Genomic DNA, 18,888 nt, shown 5'->3' with positions numbered 1-18,888 from the left:
TCACAAATCCAGTGGGTCAGAAGTTTACATACAGTAAGTTGACTGTGCCTTTAAACAGCTTGGAAAATCCCGAAAATTATGTCATGGCTTTTGAAGCTTCTGATAGGCTAATTGACATCATGTGAGTCAATTGAAGGTGTACCTGTGGATGTATTTCAAGGCCTACCTTCAAACTCAGTGCTTCTTTGCTTGACATGGGAAAATCAAAGGAAATCAACCAAGACCTGGTGCACTTCACAAAATAGATGGCATCATGAGGCTGAGAAATGTTGTGGATATATTGAAGCATCATCATCTTAAGACATCAGTCGGGAAGTTAAAACTTGGTTGCAAATGGGTCTTTCAAATGGACAATGACCCCAAGCATACTTCCAAAGTTGTGGCAAAATGGCTTGAGGACAACAAAGTCAAGGTATTGGAGTGACAATTACTAAAGCCCTGACCTCAATCCCATAGAACATTTCTGGGCAGAACTGAAAAAGCGTGTGCGAGCAAAGAGGCCTACAAACCTGACTCAGTTACACCAGCTCTGTCAGGTAGAATGGGCCAAAATTCACCCAACTTATTGTGGGAAGCTTGTGGAAGGCTACCTGAAATGTTTGACTCAAGTTAAACAATTTAAAGGCAATGCTACGAAATGCTAATTATATTGAGGTTCAGTGAATGGATTTTAGGGTGTTTTCACATATAGTCCTCATTAAAAGAACCAATCTCAGTCCTCTTTAAAAGAACCGATCTCAGTCCTCTTTAAAAAAAAACGATCCCAATCCTCTTTAAAGTGAATTTTAGGGTACAATTAGCAAAAGTGCTCAGTCCTCTTTGCATTCACATTGCTATATTTAAAAAGCAACCAAGATCTTTTTCCAAGATTTACTCAGTGCGCTCTGAGTTTTTACAAAGTGCAGGACAATCCATTTTATCAGAATGTGTTATCGGACAGCTAGATATACTTACTTACATTTTGTAAGCTAATAGATTGCATTTAGTTAAAAGATGAGACAATAATAATTGTAACCAGAAGATACTGTAAATATTATTGGTAACAGAATAAATAGCAGAATAATTACTGCATATTAAATAATGTTGTAATTGACAATTGTACACCCAATGTAGGCTACTGCTAGAACAGATTTTGTACCCTATGTTGGCGTCCTCACACTATTCAAACCCCACAATCGAATAAACAGTTTATGAAACATTTTTAGCCTATAGATCACACGTTGCAAACAAATAATCTGAACTAAAAACATATTTTGGAATTTCTGTGCATCATTGACAATCGCTAATCAAAATGGCTATCCAAAAACAGCATGTTTTTCCCTGCAGATTATCATATCCTCTCTTTTGTGGCACCAATGTGAGAGGGTTTATGGTACGGGAAATGGTGTTGCAGTAGTCTAGTGTGTGGTGAGGGAGTTATGACAAGCGAACCTGGGGAGCTTTGTGTTCACATTGCCCTTAAAAAGATAACTGGACCACGGAGTGAACCGAACTCAGACCACCTCTCGAAATGCTCTTTTGAGGGTGCTGAGTTCCTTGGGAGTGTTCACACTGCACAAGAATTTAAGTGAACCACACTGTGTTCACAAAAATTGTCTGAAAGGGACTACGTTGGTGTGAAAACAAACACCCTGAAACAACCACTAATCTTTCTGAAATTAAAGGCACCTAAATCTATGCTAGGTAAAGCTCCGCCTGGTCACTTCACTGGTCACTTTAACAACACCCACCCGTAGCACACGTTCCAGCAGGTATATCTCACTGATCATCCCCAAAGCCGACACCTCATTTGGCCGCCTATCCTTCCAGTTCTCTGCTGCCAGTGACTGGAACGAATTGCAAGAATCGCTGAAGTTGGAGACTTTTATTTCCCTCACCAACTTTAAACATCAGCTATCTGAGCAGCTAACCAATCGCTGCAGCTGTACATAGTCCATCTGTAAATTGCCCACCCAATCTACCTACCTCATCCCCATACTGTTTTTATTTGATTTACTTTTCTGCTCTTTTGCACACCAGTATATCTACTAGCACATGGTCATTTATCACTCCAGTGTTAATCTGCTACATTGTAATTATTTGATCCTATGGCCTTTTTATTGCCTACCTCCTCATGCCTTTTGCACACACTGTATATAGACTTTCTTTCTTTTTCTACTGTTTTATTGGCTTGTTTATTGTTTACTCCATGTGTAACCCAGTGTTGTTGTCTGTGTCACACTGCTTTGCTTTATCTTGGCCAGGTCGCAGTTGAAAATGAGAACTTAAATAAAGGTGAAATAAAAATAAATAAATAATTGTTCACAGAGCTCCACCGATACAAATCAGCATGGGGTAGGGGTGCCAAACATATGGTCTGTGGGGATATGGGGATGCTCTACCGAAATAACCCAATATTTGGTTTTAAAAAATGTAATCACGCATGACGCATTCTCAGTATGAGGAAATATAATGTTTTATAGTATGTGACTTTTTTGAAAATCGAGCATGCTTTAAATGCCTTGATGTTATACTAATTTTGGCATTTCATCTAGTAGAATTTGCATTGGAGGAGGGGGGCTGCGAGTTTTGATACCTAGATCTCACCTAGAAAACAACAAAACAACGTGTAATATTGCGAATAGTGAAGCTTCTACGGTGGTGTTCAAATGTAAGTCGTTTTTGTTCCGTTTAAAATGTTCACGACTATTTCATCGTGCATCTTTGAAAACAGATTTTCAGCCTGCTGCCTTCTGTGCCTTTAGCTAGCTACATGCTTTAGTAGGACTAGAAGTTATAACTGTTTGAACAGTAACGTTAGCTACAGGGTTACTTTTTGTTGAGCGACAACTTCATATTTAACATTAGACTAGTTAGCTAGCAAGCTAGTTTCATTGCACATAGCCTGTTATGGTGAAAGTAATGGTAAGCTGCATTTGTAACTGTTTCCAATTGGCATACCAATTTCATAAGGTATGTGGCAGTCTAGGTACAGAAAGTTCACACAACTCTACTTTGCTCACGTTTTGGTTAATGTTGTACTTCTTATGTATTTTCATGATCTCCGTGAATGAGTTTGAGCTGGAGGGGCAGCTGTCACCTGTAATATCATTACATTTATTGATGTGCTGCTAATAAAGGTCCCCTTTTCTCTGAGAGCAACAACACTTTCCCGTCGATATCATATCCTTCACCGGACCATTAGTTAGCGGGGTGCGCGATAATAGCGTTTCAATCGGTGACGTCACTCGCTCTGAGACCTTGAAGTAGTTGTTTCCGCGGCTTTTGTGGAGAGATAGGTAACGATGCTTCATGGGAGGCAGTTGTAGATGTGTGCAGAGGGTCCCTGGTTTGAGCCTAGGTTGGGGTGAGGAGAGGGATGGAAGCTTTACTGTTACGTATGTGTGAAGATATGTTAGAAAGGTGCAGCTATTCCAGAGAAAAGTACTGCAATTGTCATAATACATTTTACAGGGCTTTACATGTACCCACCTCAAGTTACTCCACCTCAAGAATTGCATTTGGCGGAAGGCTCGGCATACTGGCTCTCGGTCAGGCAAATGAGAAATAAGTGCTCTCAGGCTATCTGGAAGGCCAAAGTTAGTTACTTTAAGGAGCAGTTCCCTCTCTGTGGGTCTAACCCCAAGAAGTTCTGGAAAACGACCTGGACAATAAACTCTCCTCCTCACAGCTGCCCATGGTCCTTAATGTTGATTATGTGGTTGTTACTGACAAGGAGCACATGGCTGAGCTCTTTAATCACCACTTCATTAAGTCAGGATTCCTATTTGACTCAGCCATGCCTCCTTGCCCGTCTAACATTTCCTAATCTCCCACCCCTTCTAATGCGACTAGCCCCGATGCTCCTCCGCTTTATTCCCCTAACCCGCTACAAAGTTTCCCCTGCAGGCGGTCACTGAGTCCGAGGTGCTAAAGGAGCTCCTTAAACTTGACCCCCAAAAAACATCTAGGTAAGATGGTTTAGACCCTTTCTTCTTTAAGGTTGCTGTCCCTATCATTGCCAAGTGATGACCTTTTTAACCTGTCTCTCCTCTCTGGGGAGGTTCCCATTGCTTGGAAGGCAGCCATGGTGCGTCCTTTATTTAAAGGGGAGATAAAGCTGATCCTAACTGTTATAGGCAAAATTATATTTTGCCCTGTTTATCAAAAGTGTTGGAAAAACTTGTCAATAATCAACTGACTGCCTTTCTTGATGTCTATAGTATTCTCTCTGGTATGTAATCTGGTTTCCGCGCAGGTTATGGATGTGTCACTGCAACTTTAAAGGTCCTAAATGATGTCACCATTGCTCTTGATTCTAAGAAATGTGCTGCTGTTTTTATTAACTTGTCTCAGCCACTGCCTGTCACCAAGGGAGTACCCCAAGGTTCGATCATAGGCCCCACGCTCTTCTCAATTTACATCAACAACATAGCTCAGGCAGTAGGGAGCTCTCATCCATTTATATGCAGTCTTATATTCAGCTGGCCCCTCCCCGGATTTTGTGTTAAACGCTCTACAACAAAGCTTTCTTAGTGTCCAACAAGCTTTTTCTGCCCTTAACCTTGTTCTGAACACCTCCAAAACAATGGTCATGTGGTTTGGTAAGAAGAATGCCGCTCTCCCCACAGGTGTGATTACTACCTCTTGAGGGTTTAGAGCTTAAGGTAGTCACCTCATACAAGTACTTGAGAGTATGACAAGACAGTACACTGTCCTTCTCTCAGCACATATCAAATCTGCAGGATATTATTGTAATCACTCCTCTTTCACCCCAGCTGCCAAACTAATCCTGATTCAAATGACCATCCTACCCATGCTAGATTATAGAGACGTAGTTTATCGGCAGATCGGCAGATATGGGTGCTCTCGAGCGGTTAGATGCTCTTTACCATTCGGCCATCAGATTTGCCACCAATGATCCTTAAAGGACACATCACTGCACTCTATACTCATCTGTAAACTGGTCATCTCTGTATACCCATCGCAAGACCCACTGGTTGATGCTTATTTATAAGACCCTCTTAGGCCTCACTCCCCCCTATCTGAGATACCTACTGCAGCCCTCATCCTGCACATACAACAACCATTCTGCCAGTCACATTCTGTTAAAGCACACACATCCCTGGGTCGCTCCTCTTTTCAATTGGCTGCAGCTAGCAACTGGAACGAGCTGCAACAAACACTCAAACTGGACCTTTTTTATCTCCATCACTTCATTCAAAGTCTCAATCATGGAAACTCTTACTGACAGCTGTGGCTTCTTCACATGATGTATTGTTGTCTCTACCTTCTTTCCATTTGTGCTGTTGTATGTGCCCAATAATGTTTGAACCATGTTTTGTGCTACTACCATGTTGTGCTGCTGCCATGTTGTGTTGCTACCATGTTAACATGTTGTGTTGCTACTAGAGGTCGACCGATTATGATTTTTCAACGCCGATACCGATACCGATTATTGGAGGACCAAAAAAAGCCGATACTGATTAATCGGCCGATTTTTAACATTTATTTGTAATAATGACAATTACAACAATACTGAATGAACACTTATTTTAACTTAATATAATACATCAATAAAATCAAAGCCTCAAATAAATAATGAAACATGTTCAATTTGGTTTAAATAATGCAAAAACAAAGTGTTGGAGAAGAAAGTAAAAGTGCAATATGTGCCATGTAAGAAAGCTAACGTTTAAGTTCCTTGCTCAGAACATGAGAACATATGAAAGCTGGTGGTTCCTTTTAACATGAGTCTTCAATATTCCCAGGTAAGAAGTTAGGTTGTAGTTATTATAGGAATTATAGGACTATTTCTCTCTATACGATTTGTATTTCATATACCTTTGACTATTGGATGTTCTTATAGGAACTTTAGTATTGCCAGTGTAACAGTATAGCTTCCGTCATAAACAGCGCAATGCTTGAAGCATTTCGAAGAGCTGTTGGCAAAACGCACGAAAGTGCTGTTTGAATGAATGCTTACGAGCCTGCTGGTGCCTACCATCACTCAGTCAGACTGCTCTATCAAATCATAGACTTAATTATAACATAATAACACACAGAAATACGAGCCTTAGGTCATTAATATGGTCGAATCCGGAAACTATCATCTCGAAAACAAAACGTTTATTCTTTCAGTGAAATACGGAACCCTTCCGTATGTTATCTAACGGGTGGCATCCATAAGTCTAAATATTCCTGTTACATTGCACAACCTTCAATGTTATGTCATAATTACTTAAAATTCTGGCAAATTAGTGCGCAACGAGCCAGGCGGCCCAAATTGTTGCATTTACCCTGACTCCGTGCAATGAACGCAAGAGAAGTGACACAATTTCACCTGGTTAATATTGCCTGCAAACCTGGATTTATTTTAGCTAAATATGCAGGTTTAATAATATATACTTCTGTGTATTGATGTTAAGAAATGCATTGATGTTTATGGTTAGGTACAGTCGTGCAACGATTGTGCTTTTTTCACAAATGCGCTTTTGTTAAATCATCCTCCGTTTAGCGAAGGTTGCTGACTTTGTTATGAAGAAACAGTTATCACAGTTCGCAACGAGCCAGGCGGCCCAAACTGCTGCATATACCCTGACTCTGTTGCAAGAGAAGGGACACATTTTCCCTAGGAAAAATAAATTCATGTTAGCAGGCAATATTAACTAAATATGCAGGTTTAAAAATATATACTTGTGTATTGATTTTAAGAAAGGCATTGATTTTTATGGTTAGGTACACGTTGGAGCAACGACAGTCCTTTTTCGCGAATGTGCACCGCATTGATTATATGCAATGCAGGACACGCTAGATAAACTAGTAATATCATCAACCATGTGTAGTTAACTAGTGATTATGATTGATTGAGTGATAGATTGTTTTTTATAAGACAAGTTTAATGCTAGCTAGCAACTTACCTTGGCTTCTTACTGCATTCGTGTAACAGGCTCCTCATGGAGTGCAATGTAAAGCAGGTGGTTATAGCGTTGGACTAGTTAACTGTAAGGTTGCAAGATTGAATCCCCGAGCTGACAAGGTAAAAATCTGTTGTTCTGCCCCTGTTCCTAGGCCGTCATTGAAAATAAGAATGTGTTCTTAACTGACTTGTCTAGTTAAATAAAGGTGTAAAAAAAAATCTGCCAAATCAGTGTCCAAAAATACAGATATCTGATTGTTATGAAAACTTGAAATCGGCCCTAATTAATCGGCCATTCCGATTAATCGGTCGACCTCTAGTTGCTACCATGCTGTGTTGTTATGCGTTGCTGCCATAATATGTTGTTGTCTTAGGTCTCTCTTTATGTAGTGTTGTGGTGTCTTGTCATGATGTGTGTTTTGTCCTATATTTTTTTTGTTATTTTAATCCCAGCCCCCGTCCCCGTAGGAGGCCTTTTGGTAGGCCGTCATTGTAAATAAGAATTTGTTCTTAAGTGATTTGCCAAGATAAATAAAGGAGAGGAAAAAAAGTAGTATGTTTGACGCTGAATGCTATCCTTTTCCATATTTTCCAGGAGTTGAACGCTCCCTCCACCGGAGTCAGCACGGAGGGAGGAGAGGCCTCAGCCTGGAAGTGGTATACTGTGATGGATGAGGCAATGCAGGGCTTTCCACTCCATCACCCCACCGATCATCATCTCCTCATCCTCCCAAGGTGCAGAGTGGGCTTGTCTCCTTCCCAGAAGGGTCCAGATGTGGAGGCGCAAGAAGGAGGTGACTGCCAGGGAGGCCTTATGACCATTTTAGAGGCCATGATTAGGAAGTAGTTTTATTCCTCTTTTCAGTCTACTGCATCTCCCATTCCTCTCAAGCTTCAGGTGACTCTTCAATTGATACATGCAAAGGCTTAGGGTATACTCAAGTTTACTCCAAAATACGTTGTTCCAAATGCTAGATACTTAGCTAATGTTAGCCCAAGAGCACGAAATGTCACTGAGTAAGGCTACAGACTATCCTTTTTGGTTCATACTGTATGTGAAGCTCGCCAATGTGCAATCATCGGACAATAAATTAGACGAGGTACCATCACGAATATCCTACCAACGGGACATCAGCTAGCGGGATATACGCAGCACCGGCAAGATAGAACAGCACACTCCGGTAAAATGCATATTGGTCTGTGCATATTTGTAAACAACAGCTGGTGCACGAAACCTAAGGAAGCCTCTAGATTTTGCTTGCCTGAAGTAGAATATATTGTGATAAATTGCAGGCCACACTACTTGCCTAGAGAGTTTTCAGCTATACTTTTCGTGGCTGTTTATTTACCACCACAGACAGATGCTGGCACTAAGACCGCACTCAGTCAGCTGCATAAGGAAATAAGCAAACAGGAAAGCACTCACCCAGAGGCGGCGCTTCTAGTGGCCGGAGACTTTAGTGCAGGGAAACTTAAATCAGTTCTACCAAATTTCTATCAACATGTTAAATGTGCAACCAGAGGGGAAAAAAATTCTAGATCACCTGTACTCCACACAGAGACGCATAGAAAGCTCTCCCTCGCCCTCCATTTGGTAAATCCGACCACAACTCTATCCTCCTGATTCTTGCTTGCAAGCAAAAATTAAAGCAGGAAGCACCAGTGACTCGGTCTATAAAAAAGTGGTCAGATGAAGCAGATGCTAAACCTCAAGACTGTTTTGCTATCACAGACTGGAACATGTTCCGGGATTCTTCCGATGGCATTGAGGAGTACACCACATCAGTCACTGGCTTTATCAATAAGTGCACCGAGGACGTCGTCCCCACAGTGACTGTACGTACATACCCCAACCAGAAGCCATGGATTACAGGCAACATTCGCACTGAGCTAAAGGGTAGAGCTGCCGCTTTCAAGGTGCGGGACTCTAACCCGGAAGCTTAGAAGAAATCCTGCTATGCCCTGCGATGAACCATCAAACAGGCAAAGCGTCAATACAGGGCTTAGATTGAATCATACTACACCGGCTCCGACGCTCGTCTTATGTGGCAGGGCTTGCAGACTATTACAGACTACAAAGGGAAGCACAGCCACGAGCTGCCCAGTGGCACGAGCCTACCAGACGAGCTAAATCACTTCTATGCTCGCTTCGAGGCAAGCAACACTGAGGTATGCATGAGAGCATCAGCTGTTCCGGACACTGTGTGATCATGCTCGCCGTTGCCAAAATGAGTAAGATCTTTAAAAAGGTCAACATACACAAGGATGCGGGACCAGACGGGTTACCAGGACGTGTGCACCGGGAATGTGCTGACCAACTGGCAGGTGTCTTCACTGACATTTTCAACATGTCCCTGATTGAGTCTGTAATACCAACATGTTTCAAGCAGACCACCATAGTCCCTGTGCCCAAGAACACAAAGGCAACCTGCCTAAATGACTACAGACCCGTAGCACTCACGTCTGTAGCCATGAAGTGCATTGAAAGGTTGGTAATGGCTCACATCAACACCATTATCCCAGAAGCCCTAGACCCACTCCAATTTGCATACCACCCAAACAGATTCACAATTGATGCAATCTCTATTGCACTCCACACTGCCCTTTCCCACCTGAACAAAAGGAACACTTATGTGAGAATGCTATTCATTGACTACAGCTCAGCGTTCAACACCATAGTACCCTCAAAGCTCACCACTAAGCTAAGGATCCTGTGACTAAACACCGCCCTTTGCAACTGGATCATGGACTTCCTGACGAGCCGCCCCCAGGTGGTGAGGGTAGGTAGCAACACATCTGCCACGCTGATCCTCAACACTGGAGCTCCACAGGGGTGCGTGCTCAGTCCCCTCCTGTACTCCCTGTTCACCCATGACTGCATGGCCAGGCACGACTCCAACACCATCATTAAGTTTGCAGACAACACAACAGTGGTAGGCCTGATCACTGACAACGACGAGACAGCCTATAGGTAGGAGGTCAGAGACCTGGTCGGGTGGTGCCAAAATAGCAACCTATCCCTCAACGTAACCAAGACTAAGGAGATGATTGTGGACTACAGGAAAAGGAGGACCGAGCATGACCCCATTCTCATCGGCGGGGCTGTAGTGGAGCAGGTTGAGAGCTTCAAGTTCCTTGGTGTCCACATCAACAACAAACTAGAATGGTCCAAACAAACCAAGACAGTCGTGAAGAGGGCACGACAAAGCCTATTCCCCCTCAGGAAACTAAAAAGATTTGGCATGGGTCCTGAGATCCTCAAAAGGTTCTACAGCTGCAACATCGAGAGCATCCTGACTGGTTGCATCACTGACTGGTACAGCAATTTCTCTGCCTCTGACCGCAAGGCACTACAGAGGGTAGTGCGTACGGCCCAGTACTTCACTTGGGCTAAGCTGCCTGCCATCCAGGACCTCTACACCAGGCAGTGTTAGAGGAAGGCCCTAAAAAATGTCAAAGACCGGTCCGGAGTGCCAAGTCTAGGACAAAAATGCTTCTCAAAAGTTTTTACCCCCAAGCCATAAGACTCCTGAACAGGTAATCAAATGGCTACCCGGACTATTTGCATTGTGTTGTGGGGGTGCTTTGCTGCAGGAGGGACTGGTGCACTTCACAAAATAGATGGCATCATGAGGCAGCAAAATTATGTGGACATATTGAAGCAACATCTCAAGACATCTGTCAGGACGTTAAAACTTGGTCGCAAATGGGTCTTCCAAATGGACAATTACGCCAAGCATACTTCCAAAGTTGTGGCAAAATGGCTTAAGGACAACAAAGTCATCGTATTGGAGTGGCCATCACAAAGCCCTGACCTCAATCCTATAGAAAATTTGTTGGCAGAACCGAAAAAGTGTGTGCAAGCAAGGAGGCCTACAAACCTGACTCAGTTACACCAGCTCTGTCAGGAGGAATGGACCAAAATTCACCCAATTTTTTTGTGTGGAAGGCTACCCGAAACGTTTGACCCAAGTTGAACAATTTAAAGGCAATGCTACCAAATACTACTGGGAATGTGATGAAAGAAAGAAAAGCTGAAAGAAAAAATTCTGTCTACTATTATTCTGACATTTCACATTCTTAAAATAAAGTGTGATCCTAACTGACCTAAGACAGGGAATTTTTACTAGGATTAAATGTCAGGAATTATGAAAAACTGAGTTTAAATGAATTTGGCTAAGGTGTATGTAAACTTCCGCCTTCAACTGTAGTACATAGTCCAATTAGCACACATTATGCAGTTAAATTCATTGTTCAAAACAACTGGTCATCAGAACTCGGAAATCTCAGGCTTCTGACTTCAGTGCGTTCAAGACAACTGGGAACTTGCAAAAAAAAACAAGCTCCGACTGGGAAAAATCTTTGTTGAGGGCATCTTTCTAGATCTCCTACTTTCCGACATGAAGGTCACCGACGACATGATTTGATCTTGTTTTTTCCCGAGTTCCCAGTTGTCACACAAGCCAGATTTCGGACGCAAAAAGTATTTATTTATTATAATTTTTTTAATTGGGGGGGGACTATCTTAATAGACATAGAAATGACTAATATTAAATTAAATATGACGTGTTGGGTTACATTACCAACAGTATTTACTAAAGGGCTATCTTTTACAGTGAATCACGGAACAACACCTCTGACCTAAATAGCTTGTAGCATCTCCCTCCTGAGCACATCTGGTGTTTGGGTTCAAGTTAAAGATAAGATATACCCTTGACATTAGGATATCAGGTCCTGCTTAAATAATGTAAACAAAGCCAGTAGATTAAGGACTTCGGTCATGCTCTGCATGATATGATACTCTGCTCAGCTCACTGACTGAGGTTGTGAGAATCTCTCAGGTTGTTTAAAGAACATTGGTGCAGTGACATTACGTTATCAGGGCCTGCCTCAGTAGAGCAAAGTATTATTGATGTATGGAATCTTGGGTTTAAGTGTATAAAGTGTGTACTGGTGGACGCTGCTGAGTATGAATCTGGTGTGGGGGAATGAATGTGGAAATGTTAGACAAGTTGCTAAGTTGGAAACCATCAAGTTGAAACTTTAGAGGGAGGAAACTACACGATTCAAGGTTGCTGAGATCACGTCTATTAATTCTGATCACAGTGGCTGAGTTGAAAGACACAGCAGAATCCAAGGACCTTAGTTAAAACTCCCATCTGATCATGGTTAATTTGATATAAGTAGGATCCTAACAACTCCTGATCCTGGTTCATTTCTATATGAGTAGGAGCCAAACAACTCCATCTGATTCACAGGAACCTTGTTCATGAGCAGGTCCAAAGTCTGGCACAATACCTCAGCTAACCCTTCATGGGTGGTACTGTAAGGCGTTACACAAAATCTCAGCTAACCTGTTAACGGCGATACAGGTTAGGTGAGGTGCTATATTCACGTGCTATATTCACATCAGGGGAGTTTAGCAAAACAAGGTTGCTATATTCCAGTCAGCGGAGTTTAGCAAAAAGTGTTAGCCTATGTTATGTAAAAAAAATATAAAAAATGTATTATGTCATGTTTTGTGTGGATCCCAGGAAGAGTAGTTGCCACTTTAGCAGTAGCTAATAGGGATCCTAATAAAATACGAAATACACAGAGGACCATGTAGTGGTCTTATGGAAAGTTATATTAGGAATTGATATTAGTCATCATAAAGTTATATTAGGGATAGTAATTCAGCAGTCTGACATTCAAATACAATGGTCGCAGGTGCTCCTTCTGAGCTAAATATGTGTCATTGGTTTGACCTGGACAAAATATTATCTTCATGTGCATTACAACTTTCTATGGGGTAAGAGCAACGATCTAAATGATATGGTTGAGATAGCCAAGGGAATAAAAATAAAATTAATTCACTTTCAATTTAATACTTAATTAAAGGCCTACTTCAAAAAACTAAATCACAAAATATGTATATTTACAGTGTTGTTTTGTACAAATATCTTCACTTTAGATATCACCACGTCGGAAACAAAATTCATCAACAGGTTGTATTCATTCAAATTGTATTCATTGTTCCTGAAAGTTGTTTCTAGTCGCAAATAATATTGTAGGTTTCAAACCATTGCTTCTAAATTTAAGGGTAAAAATGTGTCTTATCACATCTTAAAATCTTGGTGAAATGTTATTATCAGTTAATTTAAGTATTCAACTAAATATATATTTCTCTATATCTCACAAAACAATTGTTTATACTAATTCAAAAAATGGTCATGATATGAAAAAAATATCAAAATATTACACATAAAATACATTATTGCCATGTTATTGTACACTTCCTGTCAAATAATTCACATGAAAAGTGAACGCTACAGTACAGTGAAATCTCAGCAGTCACCTTAGGTAGGGTAGCCTAATCTGAACAACCAGATTTGATTCCAGAAAGAGACACAATATTGTAAAACAAACAAAAACAAAAGACAAAACTTCTGAACACAATGGGAGGGAAAATCCCACTGTCTTTATCTCAAGGAATAGGCCATAGCAGCACCTAGCGTTGGCTCCAGTAATAACAATGCTACTTTATAAAATGTCAGTGTGATTTGAGCTTGTGGGCAGTGCTAACAACCAAGATCATTCTCCTCCATGCTTGAGCTGCTGCTACGCCTGCTGCTGCTGTTGGAGGTGTCTGGGGAAGCTGAGGACAGAAGGGGGTCATTGGATGATATGGGTGACAGGGTGTTGTCCATTAGAATGTCCTTCAGTTTAGTGGATGCTTTGCTGGAGCCATATGCCCCTGGGTCACCTGCATCCACAGGGCTGTCGTTAAAGTGGATGGTACCGTTGTTGAGGTCCAGTGTGGTGGGAGGGGACATGTCGGGACCTGGCTGCTGGTACAGGTCTGAGGGACAGTCTCCTAAGATGGGCTCCTGCTTGATGGCTCGGGCTATCAGCTCAGAGGAGCAGAGGGAAGACGACGGCAAAATTGCAAGACCATGAGCCCGCGCCTGCATCTCCAACTCCTACACAGAAACACACACAGAAAACACATTAACCCACAAAGAGTATTAAAGTACACATTCCAAAGAGTATTAAAGTACAGAAGTACAAAGGTTTTCCCTCAAGGCGCCCCTGTACCATGCCCACTGGCTCCCTCTGGAATGGCGTACCTGTATGCGCAGCATCAGATGGCGGTTGGCATGCTCCAGCCTTCTCTGTCTAAGCTCCACCTCCTTGGCTCTCTGCTGCTCCCTCTGCAGCTTCCTGATGTAGTCCACTGAGGCCTTCAGAATGGTGCCCTTATTCCAGCGCATGTCCCTAGGAACCGCGGGAGACAACAGTCAGTGCATACATGTAGTGTACATGTAGAAACTAAGCAGATCCTTAAAGTACATGAACCTTTATGCAATCCGGAAGCAGCCAGAGATTTTTGGTAGATAAAAAAGATGAATATCCAAAAGTGGTATAAACTGTGCTACTTACGGATCATTAGACTTAGGAATCAGGGTTCCAAGCTCTTTGATTCGATCGTTGATGTTGAACCTTCTCCTTCGTTCAACTAAAGGGTGAAGAGACAAAAATTAGGAATCAGTTAAAGTATCGTGAGGATCTGCAAATCAACTCTTGAAAAATATCAATGTATCCCAAATAACTGACTACTCCTCTTTGCCATAGAAACTCACTTAAGTTGTGGTTGTCCTTTTTTTGTCTCTCCTTGGCCATCGCTCGAACCTCAGCTTCTGGGCGGAAGGGAAACACTTTTGAGTGACAAAAGAAGGTGTCCTATTCCATACATACTCAAGATGATTACAACCCATTTCTGGCTAAATACCTTTCATGTTAGCTATCTTTGCTACAATTTTACTGAGACAGTATATAGATCCATATTGTGTTATATTTTTCAATATGCACAAAATACTTCACAGAGGCCTTTAATGCTGCATTTCATATAACATACACAAATGATCCAATCTGAGGTAGATTATTATGAATTCCCATTGGCAGTTTAGTTCAGGTACATTAGTGAGCGGCCATGAAAATAGTTTCATAAATGTATTAAAATAATTCAAATGACAATGGCTTAAAAATCTGAAAATCTAGTGACAACGTACCAACTGGAAAGCCCTCAGGCCTTTGGTAGTTGTCAAACTGGCCATAGGATCCAGTATTGTCCAGTACGTGCATCATGCCAGGAGCTGGAGTATTGGTAAATTATTTGATATATTTAATGTATAGCTAACAGTATATTTATACATTTTACAAATTGTACACAATATTTGTGCATCTTTACTTCTTTAACTGTTAGTATATCACTACAATGGTTTCACAAATTGAATATAAACATCTTTAAATATTTTTTTATTTGAAATGGTTGAAATTATTAACATGGAGCTGATTTGCTGAGGGTGTTATAATGTGTTATACCCGGTAGACAAAAAACATTAACCTGAGAATTCCCTTTTGATGTTGGATAAGCTACCAGGGCAGGAGTTACTGATGGCAAGTCCATTTGGGGGAAGCCCTTGATTTCCATACATGTCCAGAAGGTTACCAGATACAGGGAGCTGAGGAAATGAACAGAACATTCAATGATTGCAATGCAACAAGTAAGAAAGATGTTTATATTCTATAGCATAAAAAGCTGTAGTTCCTATTCAGTAAATGTGTTGTAGGGCCTGTAGCTATTGCACTCATCACTTGAAAAGTTGTTTAAATTGTAAAGGATGTCAACTTACTGTATTAGTAACCTGGAGTCCTGGGTCCATAAGTCCAAAAATATCCTCATTATAACTTGTTTCCAAGCTAATAATGTCATCGATGACATCATCCATCTGTAATAATGATGGAAAACACATTTGAAACCAACCTATATAGTAGTACCAGATTTGTATTCAAATAATGTTCTGATAAACAACATTGAAAGATGTACCAGAAATCTACATGTATTTTGTAATCAGTTTGCCATTTTCATGAAGTTAGTTATAAATCCACTGTGAAATCCAAATGAGAAACCAGGGTGAATGGTACATTGGATCTCTGTGGCATCTCTGTTATGCCTACCTCCTTCTCGCAGTTGGAGCTGAGGGTCAGCAGGGCCATGGGGCTGTTGGGGGCACTGCTGCCTGGGCCGGGGGGCATCCCGTGCTCCGGGGGCTGGCTGGGGCACTGCAGGCTTCCGGCCTGGCTGCCAGGCTTACCCCCAAGGGTTGTGGACAGGTATTGCCTCACCTGCTTCCTCTGGGCCTGCTGGATGTGGTACTTGGTGGGGTTCTCCAGATGTGTCTGTACCTTGGTGAGGGGAAAGGAGAGACATGGAAGGCGATTAACATTTTTCAGAAGTCAGTTTTATTCAATGTCAGTATTGAGGTAGTCATCTTATCCTATGGAAACGCATAGTTATCCACTGAAATGTGGCTTTGTAAAATGTTGTCTCACAATACAGATCTTTGACATTGTGTGGGTTGGTTTTCAGACTAGAATGCATGCCCGAAGATCAACACATGGATGTGACACAATCAGAAACAATGGACGGAATCATTTCAATCAGCGCCTCCAGTTATATGCCTCTTTATTTATATTACTCAATGACAGTCAATTATACAACACACTTAGGACATTGTCATTGATTAGTGAACATTTCTGTTATATTATTCGAATTCTCAGAACAAACATAGTATTGTAATATACTATAAATATAGTAATACTGCATCCTGATAGAAAACCAAACCAAAAAAACTGTTCAGTAGCACATCTCACCTGGTAATGGCTGTATTCAAGCATCTCCAACATATTGTAATTTGTATGATAGTATGTATCAGATATTCCCTTGTTCTGGTCAGTCAACTGTGTGGACACAGGGCTAACATGAAAATAAGAGGACAGACTTGGTCAGTTGAACTTATTAAAGGAAAACCCCTCATGAGTTATGTAAGTTAGGAGACAGGGGGAGGATACCAGGGCTCATCCTCCCTGTGTTGTGTTGTTCTAGTTAAACTGAGAATTTATGTCTTCACAGGGTTCATTTGACGTCAACATCTCTGTCTCACAAAGGACCCTTTCTGCTGGTGGGTTACTAGTCTCCAAACTGAAACTCGCTCACGGCTAACTAACGTTTCATCTTTAGTTCCGCTCATCTAGTATAAAACATAATTTGTTCTGAGAACACGGAATACAATTGACACCACTGTTCCATTACAAACAGAGCATATGAAAAGATGAATCCCAAAATGTAGCAGCATTTTTAAACAGATTGTCCATCCCCCTACCAACTTTTGGTGTTAAGTATTTAAGCACTAGTCTGAGTGGTTCGCAAATGGTGTGCCAGGATCCACTAATCAACTAAGTCATAGCCAGTTCCTACTTAGTCTGCCACTTAAGAGGCCACTAGGGTTAAAAATACAAAAAATGTGCCACAGGCATGGCACAATAATGGAATCACTGCTGGCTTGAACCTCTGGAATATGACATTACCAGAAACAAATATAACTGTGTAATTAGGAACATTAACATTAACATTCATCTATGCCAAAGTTCAATAGTTGATCCAGATCACTAGGCCTGTATGCTAATAAAGTTCAACACTGCTTAGTGACATTTGTTATATCTGGTTTTCAGAAGACACATGGCCATTCATGGTTCCAAAACCATGTCAAATATAAATAAATAAAGACAATATAAGTAGTTGTATCTAACACAAGGGGCAACTGTACTGTATATAAATGATCAGTGAAGATGAATATAAACAGCATATTCTCACTCTCACACCCTTCTATAGAAAGATCATTGGTTTTGACTGGTTTTGGCCTGTCTCTGCATGTGTATAGAAGCTATGAGGAAAGTGTGAGTCTATATGCCCACTGGGATTTCCACTATGCAAAAAACAAAGAAAATATTAGTTAATTTATAGAACTATTCATTTTTAGTATAGAGGAATATGCAACCAAAAATTGTAGAATAAAAATAAATCAAAACAATTAATCTACAAATTGTTCCAAAAATCCTCATTAGAAACACCCATTCCTCCAAAATCTATTATCATAAATGTTGAGCTCACATCTGACCATTCTATTCTAACAAAGCTGGCCCATTATTCTGGGACAGTAATTTAGAGTTATACAGCAGGCGTCATGCCTGGAGCCAACACGTGTGATGTTGCACACATCTCTCTGTCTCACTCTCTCTCGCTCTCTCTCTCCACATAACTATTAGTAATTAGATTTAGTTCTTCTCTAGCTACCTGTCAACAGTATATTATGTTGCCACTCCTTGCACCCTTAAGCACATACAGTGGATGCCTATACATACATGCTTTCACACAGGTCATAGTAATCAAGTTGTCATACATTAAAGTATTGTTTTGCTTGAATGTACTTCTTTAAAATATCACACAGAATGTAGATACATGTGTGTGCAGACTGTGCACATATCAGTGTCTATTGCCTTAGTTAAATAAAGGCTAACACCACACCCTTACCACTGACCAATCAGATCTACCTGACAAAGACTGTGTATACTGAGAATGAAGAAGGAACCCTTAGCAAAACATAAATAAAACTTAGAAAGACTCCACAAGGCACATGCTTGACCAGTAGCACTATACAGTAATTAATCTGTCTTTATCGTTCTTTATACATTGTAGCCCTTGGATATATCCGAAAAACCACAATAATATGTTTGTTCCAGGTTTATTTAACCATTGTACAAGTTTGTTAAAGGCCCAGTGCAGTCCAAAGTGTGATTTTCTTGTGTTTTATACAGTGGGGCAAAAAAAGTATTTAGTCAGCCACCAATTGTGCAAGTTCTCCCACTTAAAAAGATGAGAGAGGCCTGTAATTTTCATCATATGTACACTTCAACTATGACAGACAAAATGAGAGAAAAAAAATCCTGAAAATCACATTGTAGGATTTTTAATGAATTTATTTGCAAATGATGGTGGAAAATAAGTATTTGGTCAATAACAAAAATTTATCTCAATAATTTGTTACAGTGCCTTGCGAAAGTATTCGGCCCCCTTGAACTTTGCGACCTTTTGCCACATTTCAGGCTTC

General features: G+C 41.0%; 1 protein-coding gene across 1 annotated transcript in view; it reads right to left on the bottom strand.

The window, feature by feature from the left end:
- Nucleotides 1-13,172: 13,172 nt before the first annotated feature.
- The window catches only part of LOC139369886 (microphthalmia-associated transcription factor-like), a 51,794-nt gene continuing 46,078 nt past the window's right edge, over nucleotides 13,173-18,888 (bottom strand). Inside the window, 8 exon segments of the mRNA XM_071109167.1 lie at nucleotides 13,173-13,860; nucleotides 14,008-14,155; nucleotides 14,321-14,396; nucleotides 14,521-14,574; nucleotides 14,950-15,033; nucleotides 15,279-15,402; nucleotides 15,574-15,669; nucleotides 15,899-16,126. Of these exon segments, the coding sequence (XP_070965268.1) occupies nucleotides 13,459-13,860; nucleotides 14,008-14,155; nucleotides 14,321-14,396; nucleotides 14,521-14,574; nucleotides 14,950-15,033; nucleotides 15,279-15,402; nucleotides 15,574-15,669; nucleotides 15,899-16,126 (1,212 nt within the window). The 3' untranslated portion in view covers nucleotides 13,173-13,458.

The sequence above is a fragment of the Oncorhynchus clarkii genome, chromosome 17, assembly GCF_045791955.1.
Source record: "Oncorhynchus clarkii lewisi isolate Uvic-CL-2024 chromosome 17, UVic_Ocla_1.0, whole genome shotgun sequence".
Classification (NCBI taxonomy): Eukaryota; Metazoa; Chordata; class Actinopteri; order Salmoniformes; family Salmonidae; genus Oncorhynchus; species Oncorhynchus clarkii.
This window is presented reverse-complemented; position numbering and strand designations above follow the sequence as displayed.